Source organism: Homalodisca vitripennis, unplaced genomic scaffold (assembly GCF_021130785.1).
Source record: "Homalodisca vitripennis isolate AUS2020 unplaced genomic scaffold, UT_GWSS_2.1 ScUCBcl_4527;HRSCAF=10751, whole genome shotgun sequence".
Taxonomy (NCBI): Eukaryota; Metazoa; Arthropoda; class Insecta; order Hemiptera; family Cicadellidae; genus Homalodisca; species Homalodisca vitripennis.
The window spans coordinates 27,553-47,189 of record NW_025780654.1 but is presented as its reverse complement, the minus strand read 5'-3'; the positions used below and the strand labels follow the sequence as shown (position 1 = coordinate 47,189).

Sequence of the window (19,637 nt, the reverse complement as noted above, 5' to 3'; positions counted from 1 at the left end):
TAACATTTTTCTTTTTATACATTTTTTTTAACGAATTACTTATTATGAGTTCGTTCTATTTATGAAAACATTAATAAACAACTATGATATAATTATCTATTATTTAAGAGATTTGATTGTAAAAGACTACAAATGTATTAATGTAGGAAATATACCAACTCCATCATATAACCCTTGATTCTAGAGCAGAATATTAGTCAGTAGTTTAGTTATATTTATTCTAAAGTCTATGAATTCTGCTCTGGAATCAAGGTTGTCATGTTTCAGAATTTAGAGTGTACCTTTCTTGTTAAATACCTATCAAATTCTACAGGTTTACACCCTTTTAGTCACCTATTATTTATCCTTACTTGTCACTTATTTATTACATAAAGTAATTTCAACTGAATGAATTCAAGATTTAAGTTTATAGATGTTGAGATGATTCAACAAAATGTGATTGAGAAACTTTTTGTGGTTCTAAAAGTAACTTTAAATCTTCTTCAAGAAACTGAAATAGCACTGCTTGTGTGTGATATCAAAGGGAAATATTTGCCTTTTAAGAATTCTGGAATATGTGTCGGAGTACTTTGCCTCATCAACATATTGTCTCCAGATGGCTCTGCATCTTCTTTCTTTTTCTTCCCAACCTTCTCAGGCCCTTGTTTACCTGGTCCCACTACCTTAACTTTGGTTGCCCAAGGAGCCTTGTACCTTTCCGACTTGTTTTCCAGAATTACCTTTGTAATGTAGCTGCATTCTTTTCTCAAGATGCTCTATTCTTCTGCTTCATACATTAACTACAATATCTCTGTATACAGGGTGGGTACTTTACAGGATTACAAGTTTTAAAGCCTCCAGTGCAACCACCAACACAAACTCTGATAGTTTTAGAATAAACTTCCATAGACATTTATTTAGCTGTGTAAAGTTAAAAATATTAACTTTTAGAGTATTATTCTTGCTTCTCTAACACCATGACTTCTCAAAGTAGTAATCTGTGATGTATTTGTGCAGTGGTACAAACAGAACAGAGAGCTCAAACGACGCAGCACAGCTCTGGTGCAAAGGGTGATGCAAGTAGCTCCAGATACCATGGCAGACCTAGCGGACGACACTGACTCTGGAGTTTCCACAGACACTGATGACTTTGATGAGCTCAGAAAGTCTGTACAAGGTATAGATGTTTTAACATGTGCTGAATTATTTCATATTATCTTGGTGTATACTTTAAAATGATAGTTGAATCCAAAAACTTAATAAATTTAGAAATACATAATATGTCAGCCTAATAGAATACATCTAACAGTAAATTGTTTAAAGGAATTGATGTCTGAGGAATCTATAAATAAAAATAACACTTTTAGCATAATAGACATTTTTAGACAATATACTAAAATATTTTTCTTTATTAACATATTCATGGAAAATACTTTTGGCATCACATCACTTGCCAACATTTAGTTGAGAAAAAGAGAAAATTACATTGCTAATTACATATTACATTTATTTTCTATACACAAGAATAAAGGACTTCAATGAAAATATTTGTTTTGGTGGAACCACCTGAGTCATAAAAATTGTTCTTCAAATAAATATCTGTATAAGCAACATCCATGGCCAAATGAATAAATACATTTTTTTACCATATTCTGAAAGTTTTTTATACTCCATCGTTTTATTAAAAAAACCATATTTAGTGAAAACCATATCTCTTTAAATACAGCTCAAGTCAGCGGTTTTCATGAATTACTTTTTTTGGTTGCAGAAGCATTTGTTTCAGGGCTGCAGGCAAATTTCTCAGGCTTTCCGTTACAGAGTATTCAAGTTAATACAGCAAAAAAGTTGATTAATTTTTAATGAAACCAAGAAAACCTTTTTACAAACTAAGATTTTTAATCAACAAAATTCAACTATTTAACCTTAACATGCAATCTCAATGTATAAACAATTACTTAATATATTCTTTAAAAAAAAATAGATGATCTAGTTTTTACAAAGAGTAAATTATACAACACATTGTAAAGTATTTCATGATTACAGAGTTGAACCATGATGTGGCAAGATTGCAGGCTGAGGTGAATGCAGCTAGACTCCAGGAGTTCGAAGCACAGGAGACCATTGTGGATTTGACCAGTCAACTGGAGGAAGAGCGCAGCGCTCGCACTCTGTTGGAGAGCGAACTACAGGTAACAAGTGCATAAATTTTGCTGTAGTTCTAACATTATAAAGCCAATAATAAAACAACATATGTCTAAGTTAGTTGAGAATATCACTAAAAAAGAACAGAGAAATTCTTAGAGTTCATTATCATTTTTCTTTTAATAAAACTTAATTTATTTTCTCACTGTTCAACTTGTAATATACATTTTTGGAAACTAAACAATAAGAAGTCTCCAAATTACAAAGAAGGAACTATCTACAACAAAGAAGGAATTTTCTATAATCATATCTATTAGAGAGAGAAAGGAGGATTGCTTCGTGTATGATGAAATACTAAGCTATATCAGTATGATGCTGAATTGTCTAAATGTTACCAGCCAACGTTAAAAGAATAGAAGTAATGTATGAACATTCAGAATAATAATCTATTAATGGTCTGGTCTTCTCAGGAACTGAGATCGATGAGGGAGAATCTAGGCCAGGTCAGTCGGCTGGTGGCGGCCGAGGTGTCTTCTCTCCGAGAGCAGTGCGAGAGAGAAAAGATGACTGCTCAGAGGATGAAGGAAGATGCAGACAAAGTGAGTTTATTTGTAATATTCATACTTATTAGGAGAAAAAGTAGATTAATGTTATAATACTATATATTACTTCTTCTATACTTACTCATCTTGTATACTCATAAATTACAAAATAGAAAAGACCAAGGAAACTGTGTAACATACAAATGGTCCATTTTTTTGCATAAATTAATAGTTTAAGCTCAATATTCACGGCTAACTAGGATCAGGATAATTTTTACCAGTCAGTCTTCGATTAACTTAAATGATGTATTTTCTTGTGATGGGAAGCTAGTTAACTCTTGGTGGACAGGTACGGATATATTCACTGAAGACTGTATTTGTAGTGGACGGTGTGCAGATATATCTGTAAACATTCTTCAAGGACAGTTTGTGGATTTGTCCGCAAAATCAGAGCAAAACCTACCAATTTTTCTATGTGTAACCATATTGTATCCAAATTGTGTGAAACCATATTTACTAGAGATAATTTACAAAAATATAAAAATAAAACATGGTTTGAATGATTTGTTTTGTTGTTGGCAACACTTCAGTCATACATATTAGCATACCTTTTTTGCCATAAAGGCATAACAAAAAGTTTGTGTGCAATTTACTATTACAAATATTAAGTTTTACGTCAAAATGTGTCAGAAGAATGAGTTTATATAAAACTTTTTTGTGTCAGGAGCCTAAAGAACTTGACGTATTTTGCCGATATTCAGTTGTCTTCAAAGGTTTAATCAGCAAGTAAGGTTAGCAGCTGACACCAAGAGTGGTTTTCTGTTGGTCTTAAACCCTCTGAATTATACATAACAGTATAATGTTAACATAGGCAGGAAAACACTACCAAACACCATCCTACTTTCACTTCTGATTGTGTAAATCATTCACTAACTGTCTTTAGGCTAAGAAAGAGAGGAATGTACTGGCTCATCAAAGTCAGCTGCTGATGTGCGAGGTGGCAGCTGACCAGAGACTCCTCCAGGTTGTCATGGAAGTTGAGAATCTCAAGAGGACTCTGGAGGAGGAACAGCAGAGGCACACAGCAGAATTACAAGCTCTACAGGTATGTGTGCATCACATAATGAAATCATTTGAAGTATTAAAGACAGACTTGGAACTTCTCTACAATGAGACATCTTCACACCATCTAACTTATGCATTTGATTTGCTAGGAGAAGCTAGAAGAAAGGGAAGCTGAAGCTCAATTAGAGTTATTGGAAGAGAAACTCAAACTGGCCGAAGCAGAACTGACGTGTGCTTTACAGAGAGCTGAGAGAGCAGAAGCAGTTTCTCAACAACTGTCCTCTAAAGGTTTCTTTAGTTTTTTTTTCTCTATTTATTTTGTATACATTTTTTACTACTATAGTTACCTTTTATTCATTTCCATTTAGCTATAACACACCGGAAGGTGTGTCATTGTTACAAGATCTACGGATGAGCTGAGTTTCAAAAGGCTCTGAAATGGTAGAGAAAGGATTAATAGAAAACTATGAGGGTTTGTGCACACTTTCTCTTAAATGTTTGCAAAGAGCTGGTCATTGTCAGACTTTGACCAAAATATTGCAGTAATTTTTCTTATTCCTCTTCATCTGAAGAAATGTGCTAGAGCTAATTTCAAGTTGTATTATATAACTTATCAAAAATTAGCAAGTGCAAATTGAAAAGTGTGTAGTTTTATTAATTGTTTTCACAAGTTTTACATAAATTTAAGGACTTTCAAAATGGAATTCATCATACGTAATTACTTAACTTTATTTTGATTGAGAAAAATACTCACATACTTGAGTGTTTTTCATAGCACTATTCTTTTTAGCTGTTTTCAATATCACAACAGTGGAGTGTTTCACAAGTAGAAAACAACATTTTAAAAATTAGCTGGCCACTTTAATCCGCCATAAAAAATATGAGGAGCAAACTGCTTTCGCAAAAAGTTCAAACTGTATACAAAACCAATCCTCTTAGATGATGCCAATAACTGCTCCGAGCTCACGAAAATAGTGCAATGCTCATCTCACAGAAGAAACATGTACTATACAATCTGCCAAGGTAATGAAAGGCTACTCTTGAAAATTTTGTTTACACTCTTGTATATAGCAATATACAGGAATCTTAATGCCTTAATTAATTATTGTAACATTTATTCCTTACTTTTACTGCACAATCCTAATAATTGCGATATTTTAGTGATGAAATGTTTTGATTTCAGTTAGTTCGCTGGAGGAGAAATTGGAACAGTCCCTCAAAGCACCTCCTCCTCCATTTCCACCCCCTCTACCACCACCACCACCCCCTCCTCCCATGCCATCCCTGTGTCCACCACCTCCAGTCACTCTCCGCCGTCGCCCCAGTTGTGATGGTGCCGAGGCTCCTCCAGTTCACTCAAGCAGTGCTGTGCTAGAGATGGCTAATCTTCTGGGCATCCCCAGGAAAACTACTAATCAACCCTCACAACCTGGTATATAAGTTACTGGATTTTTAATATTGTTAACAGATTAGAGAGTAGTGGGTTTTTAAAAACAAATGAAGATTTTTTCATCTAGTAACACTGCTTCATATAAAAGTTAAGTGCATCAATACACTTGACACTTATACAAATAAAGTTTCCTCTACAAAAAGTGAGATAAAAAAGATTTCTGTATTTGGATCCAAAATTTCAGTAGTTGGAAGAGTTTAAACTTATCCAGGATCCATACACCGACTTCATACCACGCCTCTGAAGTAGGTAAAGATTTGCTTTTGGTAAAAAATTTGATTTTTTACTCTTAAGTGATGTATAGTTTCATTCATTTCTATATAGTTTTAAGTTAAACCAGTCAATTATTACATCTCTTTTTAAACATCACTCCCAATTTAGTGAGTCAAATCTATATCCTTTATAGTGATGCGGTCAGAATGATTTCTCAGGTCATTTGCCCAAACCCCAATGTGAAGGGCCAAGGCTACACTTTCGTAAATAAATAGGGAGGAGTCCAGTTGACATTTTCCCAGGGCCTTTCAAGGATATCTACATCCCTATATACACTGTACGGTACTAACAGATGGAAGAATATTGTAGCTTGAAGTCATTAAAAAGATATGCTCTTAATGTACCAGTGACATTGTTCTTTAATTAGAATGGCTGTGATAGAAAATATAAGATATGAATAATTCAAATTTATTGCAATGGTTTGTTTTACTAGATGCTAAATATAATAGTTTTAAAGAACTCTCATTTAACATCTGTATTCACTTTTCAGAGAAATAATCTTTATAACTCTACATTGTTATTTAATGTATTTCCTATAGGACTGACATATTTCATAGGAAACTGTAAATATTTTGTTAACACAATTTAACATTATAGTTATGAAGATACTAATTTAAGATTTTACTGTCAGCTATTAATATCCAACAGATTTTTCCGGAGAATCAATAAAATTGCCCCAATGTTAAATACCAATCAAAACATGAGTATTGAATTTAAGTGGTTAATTGATTATAAAACTAATATTAGAACCAATTGAGAAAATATGTTCTTTTTGGAATATCATTGTTTCTAAGGTTCAAAAGACTATTTATTTACAGAGAAAATTAGAACCTATTACGGTTCTCTATTATAATTTTAGCTTCTAAAATGCACAGCTAAACTAAATTCACTTAACGCTTACAGTTACATATAACACTCAATTCAAAAAATGGGTAAAAACTAATGTAATATATTTTAATGGTTAAGAAATGTTTGGCTTTTATAAAGATGAATTATTATGATTTTTTTTTTTTTTTTTTTTTTTTATATAATTGTTATAAAAATTTTGTTTATTAAGTTAACTTTTTTCAGGAGCTATTGATGACATCATCAACCAAATAAAAGGAGGAAGGTTCACATTAAAGTCCACAGAGGTAAGATATTATATTTCACCACCTGCGACAAAAATTTGACTCTTCATCTCTTCACAGTGCATCATAAACTTCATTTACATCACTATCTTTCATTACAAATAATAAAATTTAATAAATTAAAAAATAAATGTGTATTTCTTTATTTAAAAATATAATGTTCAGTTCCTTTAAGAAAGGAAGTTTTAATTGTGAGAAAGCCACAGTAGCCTATATTTAATTGATACAAATGAGATAATATTTTCACATTACATACTTAAGTGATTAAAGCTTGAACCGTGTTTCAACTTGACTCTCTTCTCAGCCATCATTAAATCTGGTTTAGTTGATAGGTACCAACATTACACAACATATGTTTGAACATCACATGTTTCACCGGCAATGAACTTGAACAACAGATTACAGGACACAGAACACTATCCCAATAACAAAACTATAAAACCCATATCATTTCAAAGCATAATGTGCTGAGACCTCTAAGTTAAAGCACTCATACCGCCAACCCTGTCTCGAGCCTATTGTCATATTAGTAAACGCTAGATTGGATTTCTGTTATTGCTGAGAAGTAGTTGCTGTTATATACGTAGCAATCTGTTTAATATGCAATTTTATATAAAATTTCCAAAAAGCGTAAATGAGTTAATTGATATCAATTACCTTGTTTGTAAATAAGTTGTCATTTAATAAAGCAGTGAGTGTTTTTTGTAGTAAATGTATTTATTTTTGCTTCTAATTAAATTATATATATCTTTAAAATAACAAGTTGATATTATTTTTCTAAAGACACTACAGTGTTTCTATATTCTCATTCAACTGTCATAATACTAATCCTGACTGTAACAGTTTATTGAGGATTACACTGTGATTTACATAACACTACTGCAATCTACGGTACTGTAGTACCTAGAGGAAGATCCCTTGTCAATTTACATTCGTGCTTGTTATGCCGTACACAAAACACAGACAATAACTAAACGTAAATGTATATTTCTCTCTATATTATGCAAATCCATAAAATAATTTTACAAAAATTTATATTCGTTACACATTTCTTTCAATCTAATACTATAATACTAAAAATATTTTCAAAAATTTAACCATATATCTAAAAACAGAAACAGAATAGAATAGTATTCTTTAAAATAGAAACATATAGATATAATGCATTTAAAACTAACTATCAAGTGTGATATGCAGCCTAAACCGAGGTTACAAAAGGTTGAGGAGCAGCCACCAGTGGTGCAAGAAATGATCAATGTGCTTGGGACGCTGAGGAAACGCCGGACACCGAGCATGCGTAGGCAGTTGGACATGCCTCCTGCCGACGTCCCACTCTGACTCGTATTGCCAACCACAGCATGTTTTTGGCGATATGGATGAAGTCAGATTCTCAGCCCAGCAGCTGATATCACTGGTCCAATTGAATGAACAGATGTCTTTCAGACTGGGAATATTTTTAGTTTTGTTTAAGGTTTTAAGAAAAGTGTTGGTGTATAAAAATGTCACCTCTAATCATGGGTTTTCTTTATCAAATGATATATACTCATACCAGTTTGTTGAATTATTGAGAATACAATCAATCATTACATTACAATTCACTATTGAATTGAATTTAAAATCTGTATTCATTGAATATACAGTACATTGTGTATACATTGGATAGCGTCATAAAAATTACTTAACTAATACACTTATAAACTAAGAGGTTATAATTTATTATCTACTCAAATGTCTGAATTGTAATATAACTATCTGTTAAAGTTGCAATTAGTTAAAGTAGAATGACAAATAGAACACAGTAAAATTGTGAGTGGGCTATAAATGATAAAATAATGTTTTTGCATAAGATAAATTGAAGTTTAATTAAGAGAATTACATTTTTAATTCACTTAAAAGCCTCTAGCCTAAATAATAAATAGGTAAAGCTTTTGTGACCAATGAGTTTTTTGAAGTATGATAAAAATGTCATAAGATTACAAACAAAATATTTAGAATATGAACAATTACTAAAGATTCAAATACTCAATGTTTACAAATTTGTTTTTACTAAAAATTTAAATAGTGATCTATTCCAATCCATTGTGAAATTTGTAAGTTATTTGTTTAATACCATATATACTATATTTTTATTGCATTACACAAATAATTAATTTGAGCTACTAATAAAAGAAAGTTCTGATTTCAAAATGTTGCTTGCAACAGTGCAGGAACTACCACCGAACACATAATGTATATATTTTTACAATAGAGTACTGAAATGCATACTGTAAATAGTTTAATGTATGTTGTTTAACACTGTATATTTGAACAATAAAAATAATGTTGATTCTGTTACATCTTTAGTACATTACTCAATTCCAGATCCTCAAGTGTCATAAAATAACCTGTTGTAGAGATTAGTGTCTAAACAGGAAACTAAAAGGTATATTGAAGAACTATTAGTTCCGATATTAATGGAAAACTTTTAGCGAAGCCTATTCTGCCAGCTTCTGATGACGATATGCAATTTCTGTCTGTCTGTACTTACAATGGTGTTGTACCAACTTTACCTCAATACCAGAATTGAAAATGGTACACATTGGTTCATAGGGAGTCTAATTTATGTCAGTCAAAAAGTAACTCGTTATATTGGTCTTATGTTGGGAATAAGAAAAACAAAATAAAGAAATTAATAAACAGAAGCAAATAGGAATTTTTCTGACATTTGCCAAAGTTCTGTGAAACAAAGGCCAAAAACACTACGTTTTGAGAGCTGCAATCTGATCTCTTCATCAGGTAGATAACTAAACTAATAAGGTAAAAATAAACCTTGTGATACACATTAGTCAGGAACAACAATGTTGTGTGTCAACTTCATGCACAATGTCTCTAAAACATGCATTTAATAATAAAAAAAAAAAAAAAAAAAAAAAAAAAAAAAAAAAAAAAACACTAATTATTAAAACTGAACTTAAGAGTACAGGTCTGCACGGAACGAATAACATACATATACCTAGGTGTTTACATAATACCTAATCAACAGAGTATATTGTGAAGATGCTACCTTAATGGATTGGTTGATTTCAGACAAAGCTCTATGAAACATGTTAAGTTTAACCAATAATGTTATAGTTTATAGGAAACTACACAGTACAGGAGTTTTTTTAATGTTGATTACTCGAATAAACAATGAGAGGCACTGAGCATGGACCTCATGTATGACAGTTCAAAGTATATATATATATATATAATAAATACTCATCAAGTGTTTGTATCTGCCTAGAATAGTGTCTTCAGAAATCAAGATCCATTTGTCTTTTAAACATTAACTTATATGTAATTGACATTGTCATGAAACCATTAAAAACCAAAATTTATATCTTACTTTAACTATGCTATTTTGTCCATAAAAATAACACATATATAAATAAAAATTTGATAATAAACAACAACCAATAAATAACACACTACTAACCTAATGTAAAACCCCATGTTAAAACTCTACAGCTAAACTAATTATTAAAGAAAAATGGTTGATCAAATTATTTAAAAAGTTTATATAATTAATATCACAGGACATAATCTTTAGAATAAAAGGCATTTTTATTCACTTTGTTCCTCATTACATTTTCAAACCTGTTTAAATTAATCGTCCATTTCTTTTCAGGTAATTTATTAAAAAAGTTTCAACTCCATAAATGTATGACTCTTCTGTGTTAAACTATAATCCTACACTTATGAGGTTAAGCTTACCCTTAATTCTTGTGGTATAACTATGTACAGTTGATAAATACCTAAGTTACATTTGTTGATAAATACCTTAGTTTTCCACCTGTATTAAAGAACAAAATATGTACTGACAAGGTAAGGTCATTTAAAACTGAAAATTGGTTCACAGTAAGACCAAATAGGTAAAAATTTTAGTTTCCTCAATGAGTAAAGTGCTCTAGCAAGCTTTTTGCTAAAATTTTGTACATGTGACTCCCAGCTCAGATTACTAAATTCCTAACAATTTAAAAGGTGAAAAAGTATAATACATTGTACCATGTAAAGAAAAAACAATATTTTCAGTCTTTTCCTTATTTAAAAATAAAAAGTTAGCCTTAAACCACTTGGAGGCTTTATTTAAGGTCCTATCTTGAGCTAACAATTAATTGTTGTAAATCCTTACTGACATTTATCAAACTAGTATCATAGGCATACAGTACACATTTAGATGGCATATTATGTGCAAAGCCATTCAATGCCACAATAAATAAGGAAGGTCCTAATGTCGATCCTTGTGGTAATCATATACCTATAGTAATAAAGTCTGTCATATCTTAAACTTTACAACCATCTGTTTTCCATCACACAGATGGACGGACTGCCCTTTGATGTTTTTACCCCACAATAGATAGTGTGCTACACTGAAGCAAGATGAACCTATGTAACAAGTTTTTAAGCCCCTAGGACCTTTCTATCAAAAGTTATCACACAATCAGACAAAATATTTTTAAGAAGGCCCTGTTAGATCCATTAATTATGCAAATTTTCACTAGCTCAGTCTATGAACAATAAAATTGCTTGTAACTAGATATCACATTATTCTTTTATGGCTCTCATAAAACAGCACAGAGAACAATAAGAGTAAAATAATACACGGTTGTGAGTCAACACTATCACTTTGCATCTTATGGTACATTTAAACATACATACAGTAAAAGTACATTTGTACCATTCAAAGAAACTTAATCCAGTTTTAACTCAACTGGCTTTTATTAAGCGTATCAATGACGTCTCTATTTGACATGCAATAGCGATATCTTGTAACTTAAATTCTGTATATTTGGCCATCAAAATAAAAACTATTTAAGAAAATTCCCAAGTAAACAAATAAACGTAAGAAGTTTAACAATTTCCATACATTTTTCAAACTTTTGTAAGGTTTATTATATCTTTAATATTAAGACATCTCTCATAATGCTATATTCATAATGGAGTAAAAGTGTGGGTTTAACATTGTTTTATAGGAGGAAAATTCAAGTCAATTCTCTACAGCTAAGTCTTCATGTATGTGTCACTAAGCAAATAAATTTTGTTTAATTTTTTTACACCAAAACATGAAAAATGTGGAAATATAAATACACAGAAAACTTTTTATCTGATTATGAAGGTAAAGGCTGAGAAATTAAGCATTTAATTCAACATTTCTGATTCTTACCTGTGTAAAAATTACATGAACAAAGCAATTATAATACAATTACTTGTTCTGCTTTCTGTCTGTGATGATCTCTACAGATACCTTCATGAGTAAACATTTTCTAATAACAATCATCTATAAAGTAAAGTAATTTTGTTCTATGGTACGTCTCATGCCTAGTATAATTTTTAAAAACTGTTGCCCACAACTTCAAAATTTTTAAATTCTTGTTCTTACATCTTTTTCCAACTTTTACAGGTAGAGTGAAAAACTCCTGAACTCCTTTATTAGAATATAATAAAATGTTCTTAACATTATTACTCCTCTAAAACTAATACAAGTACATATTTTTAAACAATGTAAATTCTCCTGCTGCTTCCATTCCCGGAACTGCAAGCTCAACAAAGGCTCGAGCTACATCGGACATTTCTAGTTGAGTTAATTGAATGGCCAGGAGCAATCTTAACCCAGATATGCCTAGTGACCTATATTTAGGACACTTGTAGTGTTTCTCCATAAAGCTTACTTCTGAAGTAGTTTCAGCTTTTTCCAACAGGGTGGCAGGGTGGTTGCTGTCTTCAGTAAGAGCTACTGAATGCATCTGAGCAAACAATCAAGTGAATGCTTCAACTAGTTTGTTTCTTTAGACTAGTTTACAAATTTAGGATTTCCAATCAACTTCATGAGCTCTGCGCCATGTGCGAAAAGTAAGTACAATACTATTATTTCGTAGTTTTAAACCTATTTAAGTAAGTACATTTTCCTAATAACTGACTAACTAGTTATTACATTTATCTTGAAATGTGACCGTTCTAAATTCAGACCGTTTATAGGTTATGTTTGGAATTGGCCGTCCTACATGTAGTCCAGTAGGCATATGTACAACAATAATGCTTCCCACTCTCAAATGAGTTTCGACCCTTGTATTTCAAGTCGTGACTTAGTAATTGGGTTTAAACTTTTTGTTTTAAGCATCAATACAATTTTTTACAGTTATTTTATAAAAAAATTCTGAAAAAACCTTGTTATTTATCGTACTTTGAATTTTTTAGGAACTTGAAACCTTCATGAAATTTTGACGATGCTAGAAGATGAAGAGATCCAAGTGCCACCTGATGAAGAAATTGGCGTATATATTCAGCCACCCAAATCAATGCAAATGATGATGTCACTGATGAGGATTCTGGGGATGAGGACATGACTTCAATCCATCATCTTCCAGGAAACCAACTATTGGCCCCGGCTGAAGTTTCCCAAGAATTTGAACTGAGTGACAACAAAGATGAAGAGGATCCTTCTTTATCACAACCAACCTTACCCTCTAGTTCAGCGAAGATGGACATAGCACAGCCACAAATAAAAAAAGTAAGACGAATTCAGAATTTCACTGAAGAGAAACCAGCAAAAAAGGTTAGTAAGCCATTCACTAAAAAGCAGTACAAATGGGTCAAAGAGGACCTAAAACTAGATGATACTATTTGGAGTAATAGACAGGAAGTACAACAAAAATTAACACCAATGGAACAGTTTTTCTGTATTTTCGATGATGATATTGTAGATTTATTAGTTGAGAAAACAAATCGTTATGCGGCATTACATAAACCGTTTTAGGTGATGTAACTGTCGATGAGAAATGAAATGTTTCATAGGAGTATTGTTGTTGAGTGGTTATGTTCCATTACCTCGAAGACGAATGTTTTGGGAAACAGCTTTGGACACTCGCAATGAATTAGTTGTAAATGCCAATTTCTAGAGACAGATTTGAGTTTATTATGTCAAATTTGCATGTTTGTGATAATGACAACCTCAATGCTGATGACAAGTATGCAAAAGTACGTCCATTGTTTGATGCATTGAACAAAACATTTTTTGATTACGCACCACATGAGGAACACCACTCAGTTGATGAGTCTATGGGTCCCCATATTTTGGGAGGCATGGTTTGAAACAATTCATCAGAAACAAACCTATTCGCTATGGTTACAAAATTTGGGTTGGTGCTACACCCAATGGCTATTGTAGTTTGGAAAAGACCCCTACCAAGGGAGCAGCCACACCTTGGACCCTCAGTATGAACACTTGGGCCTTGGTGCCAGTGTTGTTTTGCAGTACTGTGATGTTCTGAAGAAGAATGGTGATTTCCCGTACTTCTTGTATTTTGATAATTTTTTTTCTGGTCTACCTTTGTTTGAGAAAACTGTCCCAAAAGAATATAAGAGCTATTGGTACGGTGAGAGAGAACAGAATAGCAAAGTGCCCACTGGACTGATAGTAAAGATTTGAAAAAGAAAGAAAGGGGAACTTTTGAATACGAAAAAGTATGTGATGAAAATTTAATTATTGCAAGATGGAAGAATGACAACAGTATTGTCACTGTTGTTTCAAATGCTGTTGGTGTACAACCCATAACATCAGGTAAAACGCTTTTCACTTAAAGCCAAGAAACATGCTTTCATCCCTCAACCAAACCTCATACACCAGTACAACAAAAAAATGGGCGGAGTGGACCGGTGCGATCAAAAATATGAGCCTGTACCGAATCCATAATCAGAGGTAAGAAGTGGTATTTCCCTCTGATCTGTGACTGCATTGACAGTGCAGAACAAAATGCCTGGCAACTTCACCGCCATGCGGGAGGGAACCTTGACCACTTGTCTTTCAGACGCAGACTTGCCTGTAACCTGCTAGAAACATTTGGTAAAGGAGTGCGCGTCAAAGGCTGGACGGCCCATCGAAACAATCAAAAGTGGACTCCAGGTTTGACAGATTGGACCACCTTGTTGTTCCTCAGGAAAAGCAAACGAGATGTGGGCATTGCCATGCCAAGTGCACTACCAGATGCCAAAAGTGTGATGTTGGTCTTCATACTAAATGTTTTTATTGATTACCAACACAAAGCCATAAACTACAAATGCACTTACTAAAAATTTTATTTAAGCTTGTTTTATATATCTTTGTTAAAAACACAGTTGAATTAAGTACATAAAACATATATATCCAATGTAAATGTAACCCTTCTAAAAAATAAAAAGCATTTTTGGAATATTTTAGCATTTCACTCATATTTTCCTACTGTCCTATATATAGGCCACCCATTATTTACTAAACGACGATGAAATTTTTTACAATTATTGTTAAAATGTGTTGAAGAATACATTTATAGTATAAAAAAACTGTAGAATTAAAAAAAATTAAAAAAAAATAATTCAGGCATATCTGGGTTAATTAGATGTTAATTTACAAACCAAACACCTTCCTTGGCCATATTTCTTTGTTTACCTGATCTGAATGCACTATTCAGTGATCTTTGTTGTGATTATTCACAGTTTGGAACATAATTCATCAGGATAGCAGTTTTAAATTGAACAAAATATTATTCATCATAGTACATGAGTTATGTACAGGAATGGTTACAGGTTCTTTGTTTAAAGGTATTAAGCTTGACTCTAGGAATTAAACACATGTGAATGTAAGGGGAAAGCAGTTGATTAGGATATCTGTATATCTTGTGACAGCACCTCCAAATCTGGCAAACCATCTCTCCAGTTCATCCAAACTTTTTCTTAAGTAAACCAAAACAGTAAAATGTATCTATGAATAAAAAGCATACAACAAAAATATTCAGACAATTAAATAAAAAATTAATTAAAGTAAAAATTATTTATCAAACTGGTCAAACAAGCAAGAGTTTTTTCAAGGTCAGATAAAAACAATATTTCCCTAACACCAAATCTATTTAGTATTTTCATTAAATTTAAGAGACAGATGAATTAGCAGCCATCTTGATTGTAACTACGTAGAACAATGTTAAACTCCATGCACTCTTGAGACCTTATTTTTAGTCATAGAATTATGGAAGATGTGTAAAGATTCTATCATTTATATGCATTCAACGTTCAAATATTCAAAAAGTATACAGAGTTTGGATGTGTATTAATTGTATCTTTAATCTTAGATATCTCCCTTAATGCTACAATCGTATAGTTGTAAAAGTGCATCAGGTTTAACATGGTTTTTTATAGTGGGAGGATTTTTTTAAGTCAATTTACTACAGTCTATTCTTAAAATATGTGTTATTAACTAAATAAAATTTCTTTTTTTATGATAAAACACAAGTAATGTGGAAATATAAGTATATAGTAAAAATTGTACGACATGGTAAAAGGATTAGAAATTAAGCTTTTATATTCAACATTTGTGATTCTTACCTGATTAAAAATTGCATGAACTAAGTAATTATAACACAATTACGTGTTATTTTTTATCTTTAACTTCATATCCAACAAAGATAATAACAAAGAAATAAATCTTCTGGAGCATTTGATAGATTTCATTTGTAGCCATGATCACCAAATATCAAACTTTGCAAATTAATTTGTAATCATGTTATTTGCACAGAAAACAAAGGTCTGTGAGGGCCAGGTTTTCTGTCACCCATTTGTTAGCTTCTGCTTCCAATTCTTCCGTGAATTCGCTGTTTCCTTTGACTTTTCCTTTTCTGATGAGCCCTTGTTCCTGGTCTCTTGTGAGGCCTGTGATAGGAACGTCGAGATAGAGGGGAACGTTGTTACGGAAATTGTCTATCTGAAGGTGGTTTGACAATTTCAGGACTTGATCATCGTTCAGAGGATTCCTGAGGAAAGCACTTATTTTCCGTATGTTTCCAATCCTTGAGGAGATCTTCATAAAAGAGGAATAAAAGATTGGGGTGGTTGCGTTTGACCCAAGCTTGCTTCAGATGTTCCCAGTATGGAGAGTATACCAATAGGTCATCTTGGAAGTAGTGCCAGTATTTCTGGAAATCTCCAGTGTAGCCGTGGACTGCAAGGTAGCAGTTGTGGTGGAAGTAGGAAACCACCACATCTAAAGGATTACGAGCCACGTAGATTACCTTACATAGATCCAAGAGCGAAGGGGAGGTGGGTCTTGAAGTGTCGAGGGAACTGTGAGAAAGAAGCCAGTTGATAACCTGGAGTCCTCCATGATGTCAGGACTCTGTCGACTTCGGGTCGGTGGTTGTTCAGAGCCAACACCTCTCTGTGTAGCTGGGGACTGTGCAGCATTCCAAATTTTTTACTTGGGATATGCACAACTTGGCAAAAGAGCGAGTCGCTGATTCATACCGCCTGCCAATATCTCACGATTAGGTAGTCAGTAAAAAATTTTCTTAAAAACTGAGTTAATATATATTTAAAAATAAAACATTAAAGAGAATTCTCTCATGATTGTGATTGTAAAAAGTATTTATGGTTGGACAAGTAATGATCGTGAAAAAGTTAGTAACAGTTAATGTAAGTTTGTAAAACACTGAAGGCATTAAGTTTTTAATGTTTAGAATGTTAGTATACTAGTAATAGTGTTTTAAATGTAGAAACTTTAAGATTGATTTATAGTACCATAGAGTAGTTTCCTATAAATTTAAACATTGCTTTGTTCCAATTAGATAGATATTACGTTTGTAACTATATTCAATGTTATTGTATACTCCTCAAAACAGTGATTTTCATAATGAAAATCTCATTTAGGAATAACAGTAATAAAAAAATCACACAATTTTAGACACCTTCACTGTTTTGCTTTATAGTCCTCGATGACTGAGGTAGTCCTTTTGTAAACATGAAACAGTCACCATCTTGAAACCTGATGAGACAAAAAATGTAAAAATTGTCACATTTGATGTGCAATAAAATTTAATTTAGTCTCAATAAAATGTTTACACAAATGTGAATGGCCTTAGGCTTAGAATTTCTTATTGGAATTCTCATTGAAGACTTTAACGAACTTATCTAAGGCGTATGCAAGTAGGTACTACTTCTGTATGAAATTTAGTTTGAATAAATTAAAAAGTAAAGCAATTATTGTGTTTGAGAGTCCATGTTATATTGCACAAGTCCCTCCTACCCATATACGATCAATACAAATTGATGAATAAATGTATTTGCTCTCCCAAACTTCTCACTTGCCAGGCGATAATGCTACTATTACACCACAGAACCGTTGTGTTTAGTATATCTATCATTTTGTATTTGATTGTTTTTTATTACAAATAAAACTATCATCTGTCACCTAATTCTTGTTTACCCACCAACCACTTATCACGGTACCGTCTCGTGATGGCCGATGTGGTAACAAAACATCTATCACGAGGCTATACCGTGATGACGACACACGTTATTAAATATATTCTTAAACATCATTATGGGCTCAAATAATGAAAGTTTAAGTATTAAAATGAAATAAAAGAACACATACTATACATAATATAAATATGTAATAACTACAGAAAAACAACATGAATCAAGGTATAATACATATTTGGACTTTTCTAACCACTTTTGCGTAATTGAAATGTCGGTAATCCATCAGTGTTTAATTTTGAATTTTATTTTTGGATTTCACTGACACATGTTCCTGCAGTATAATCTGTGGTTTCAGTAAACACAGTACTAGTGGATGTTCTGTCTTGTTGTTATTACGGTGGTAAAATTTGAATTTTTCGAACACAGCAGAGCCTTCTGAGTTTTATCGTATTTTCTCAAAAATGAGATTACATTCTAGGTTGTTTCATAGCTCAGTCAACCAAAGCACAAAAAATTGAATTTTTTGTGAGTTTTACAAAAATCTTGTGTCTTTTTTTTGCCTATTTGTTTGGATTCAAATAAGAACACAAATGTTGCGTTTTACAAAAATCTACGTACAATTGACAAAAATAGACATAAATGAATAAAATAAAATTTTCCATATAAAGTATTAAATTTTCAATTAAACTGCACCAAACATTATGATTATAACAATGTTTTGTATTAAAACAAATTTCTTGCTTTCAAAAAATGTTTGTATATACTTTACATGCTTATGAACTAGATTCTATTATAGCCTGTTTCATTAGCTACAAAAATAGCTAAGTCAACCAGATGGTAATAAAATTGAATTTTTGGTGAGAGTTGTGCTGAACCCTTATATTTGTTTACATATTTAATTGTATTTGTACAAGTAGGTTAGGCACAGGCATATTAAGTGGCTAATGGGTTAAACAACTAATATTAATGATTTAATTTTAAATGTGGCAATATCCTAAACTAATATCAATAAAATTGATAAACAAAAATTACTCTCTCTCTTCAAAGGCTCACAACCGGACATCTAGTATGAGAAGTTTATGTTACTTAGCTACCGAGAATAGATGTTGAAGGTTATTAAGAAAAACTTCTAACTAAAAAATATTATTCAATAAAAAATTCATAACTGAATGAAATAACTCTTGTTCAGAAAAATACTCTCTTCATTAATGCTACTTTTTATCACAACAAAAATCCTTATCGGTTAGAAGTTGGCGTATTATTTTTAGTTTTTTACATGCATGAGAGGGTGTTGATATAAACTAAACTTAATGCCTCTTCATGGATAAAAATGCAACTTACTTTGACTAAACAGTTAAGCTTAAAATACAAATAGGGTGTTTTGTGGCCTACCAGCAATAAGTTGTGGGTGAGAATTGCACGCAGAAAATTTCAGCTATTGCAAGAAACAATACGAGAACGTACAACTTTATTTTATGTAACCGACATACTATAGGATTTCTGAAAAAATTCAGCCTTCATACTTTCCACACTGTAGGCTACTATTGAAGCAATAGATTTTCAACTGGCTGTGTAAGGTTTATATTTAATACTGCCGTAAACTTTCAACAGAAGTCTATTTCTGTTTAACTGTATTCAATCCTAAACAACTAACTCACCACTGAACCAGATACCATAGTTGGTTGTTTTTTATGGTTCTTGGATGTATTTGGATGTTCAGTACACATTATTTCCTAAAGAGCTTTTTGGTAGATTTTTTATACAAAAACAGCCCATTGCAACTGTCCTCATGGTTTAACTCCTAAAGAAAATTTA

At 32.1% G+C, this 19,637-nt stretch overlaps 2 protein-coding genes across 2 annotated transcripts; one reads left to right on the top strand and one right to left on the bottom strand.

Annotated features, from left to right (window-relative positions):
* Positions 1-966: 966 nt before the first annotated feature.
* LOC124372984 (shootin-1-like) lies at positions 967-8,915 on the top strand. The gene is made up of 8 exons (XM_046831390.1): positions 967-1,156; positions 2,023-2,168; positions 2,592-2,720; positions 3,607-3,768; positions 3,878-4,016; positions 4,912-5,160; positions 6,523-6,584; positions 7,779-8,915. Exons 1-8 carry the CDS (start codon positions 1,054-1,056, stop codon positions 7,917-7,919), a joined length of 1,131 nt encoding a protein of 376 aa, XP_046687346.1. The 5' UTR covers positions 967-1,053; the 3' UTR covers positions 7,920-8,915.
* Positions 8,916-15,808: 6,893 nt separating this feature from the next.
* On the bottom strand, positions 15,809-17,737 carry LOC124372983 (luciferin sulfotransferase-like). The gene is given in 3 exon segments (XM_046831389.1): positions 15,809-16,402; positions 16,404-16,646; positions 16,648-17,737. Coding segments are annotated over 3 exon segments (675 nt in total). The 5' UTR covers positions 16,806-17,737; the 3' UTR covers positions 15,809-16,128.
* Between the last annotated feature and the right edge of the window lie 1,900 nt (positions 17,738-19,637).

Bases quoted from the DNA above. Each gene is read 5' to 3' on its own strand.
- LOC124372984 (XM_046831390.1), top strand. From the start codon at position 1,054: ATGCAAGTAGCTCCAGATACCATGGCAGACCTAGCGGACGACACTGAC. The intron at 2,169-2,591 runs GTAACAAGTGCA...TGGTCTTCTCAG, and splicing joins TGTTGGAGAGCGAACTACAG to GAACTGAGATCGATGAGGGA. The intron at 5,161-6,522 runs GTATATAAGTTA...AACTTTTTTCAG, and splicing joins TAATCAACCCTCACAACCTG to GAGCTATTGATGACATCATC.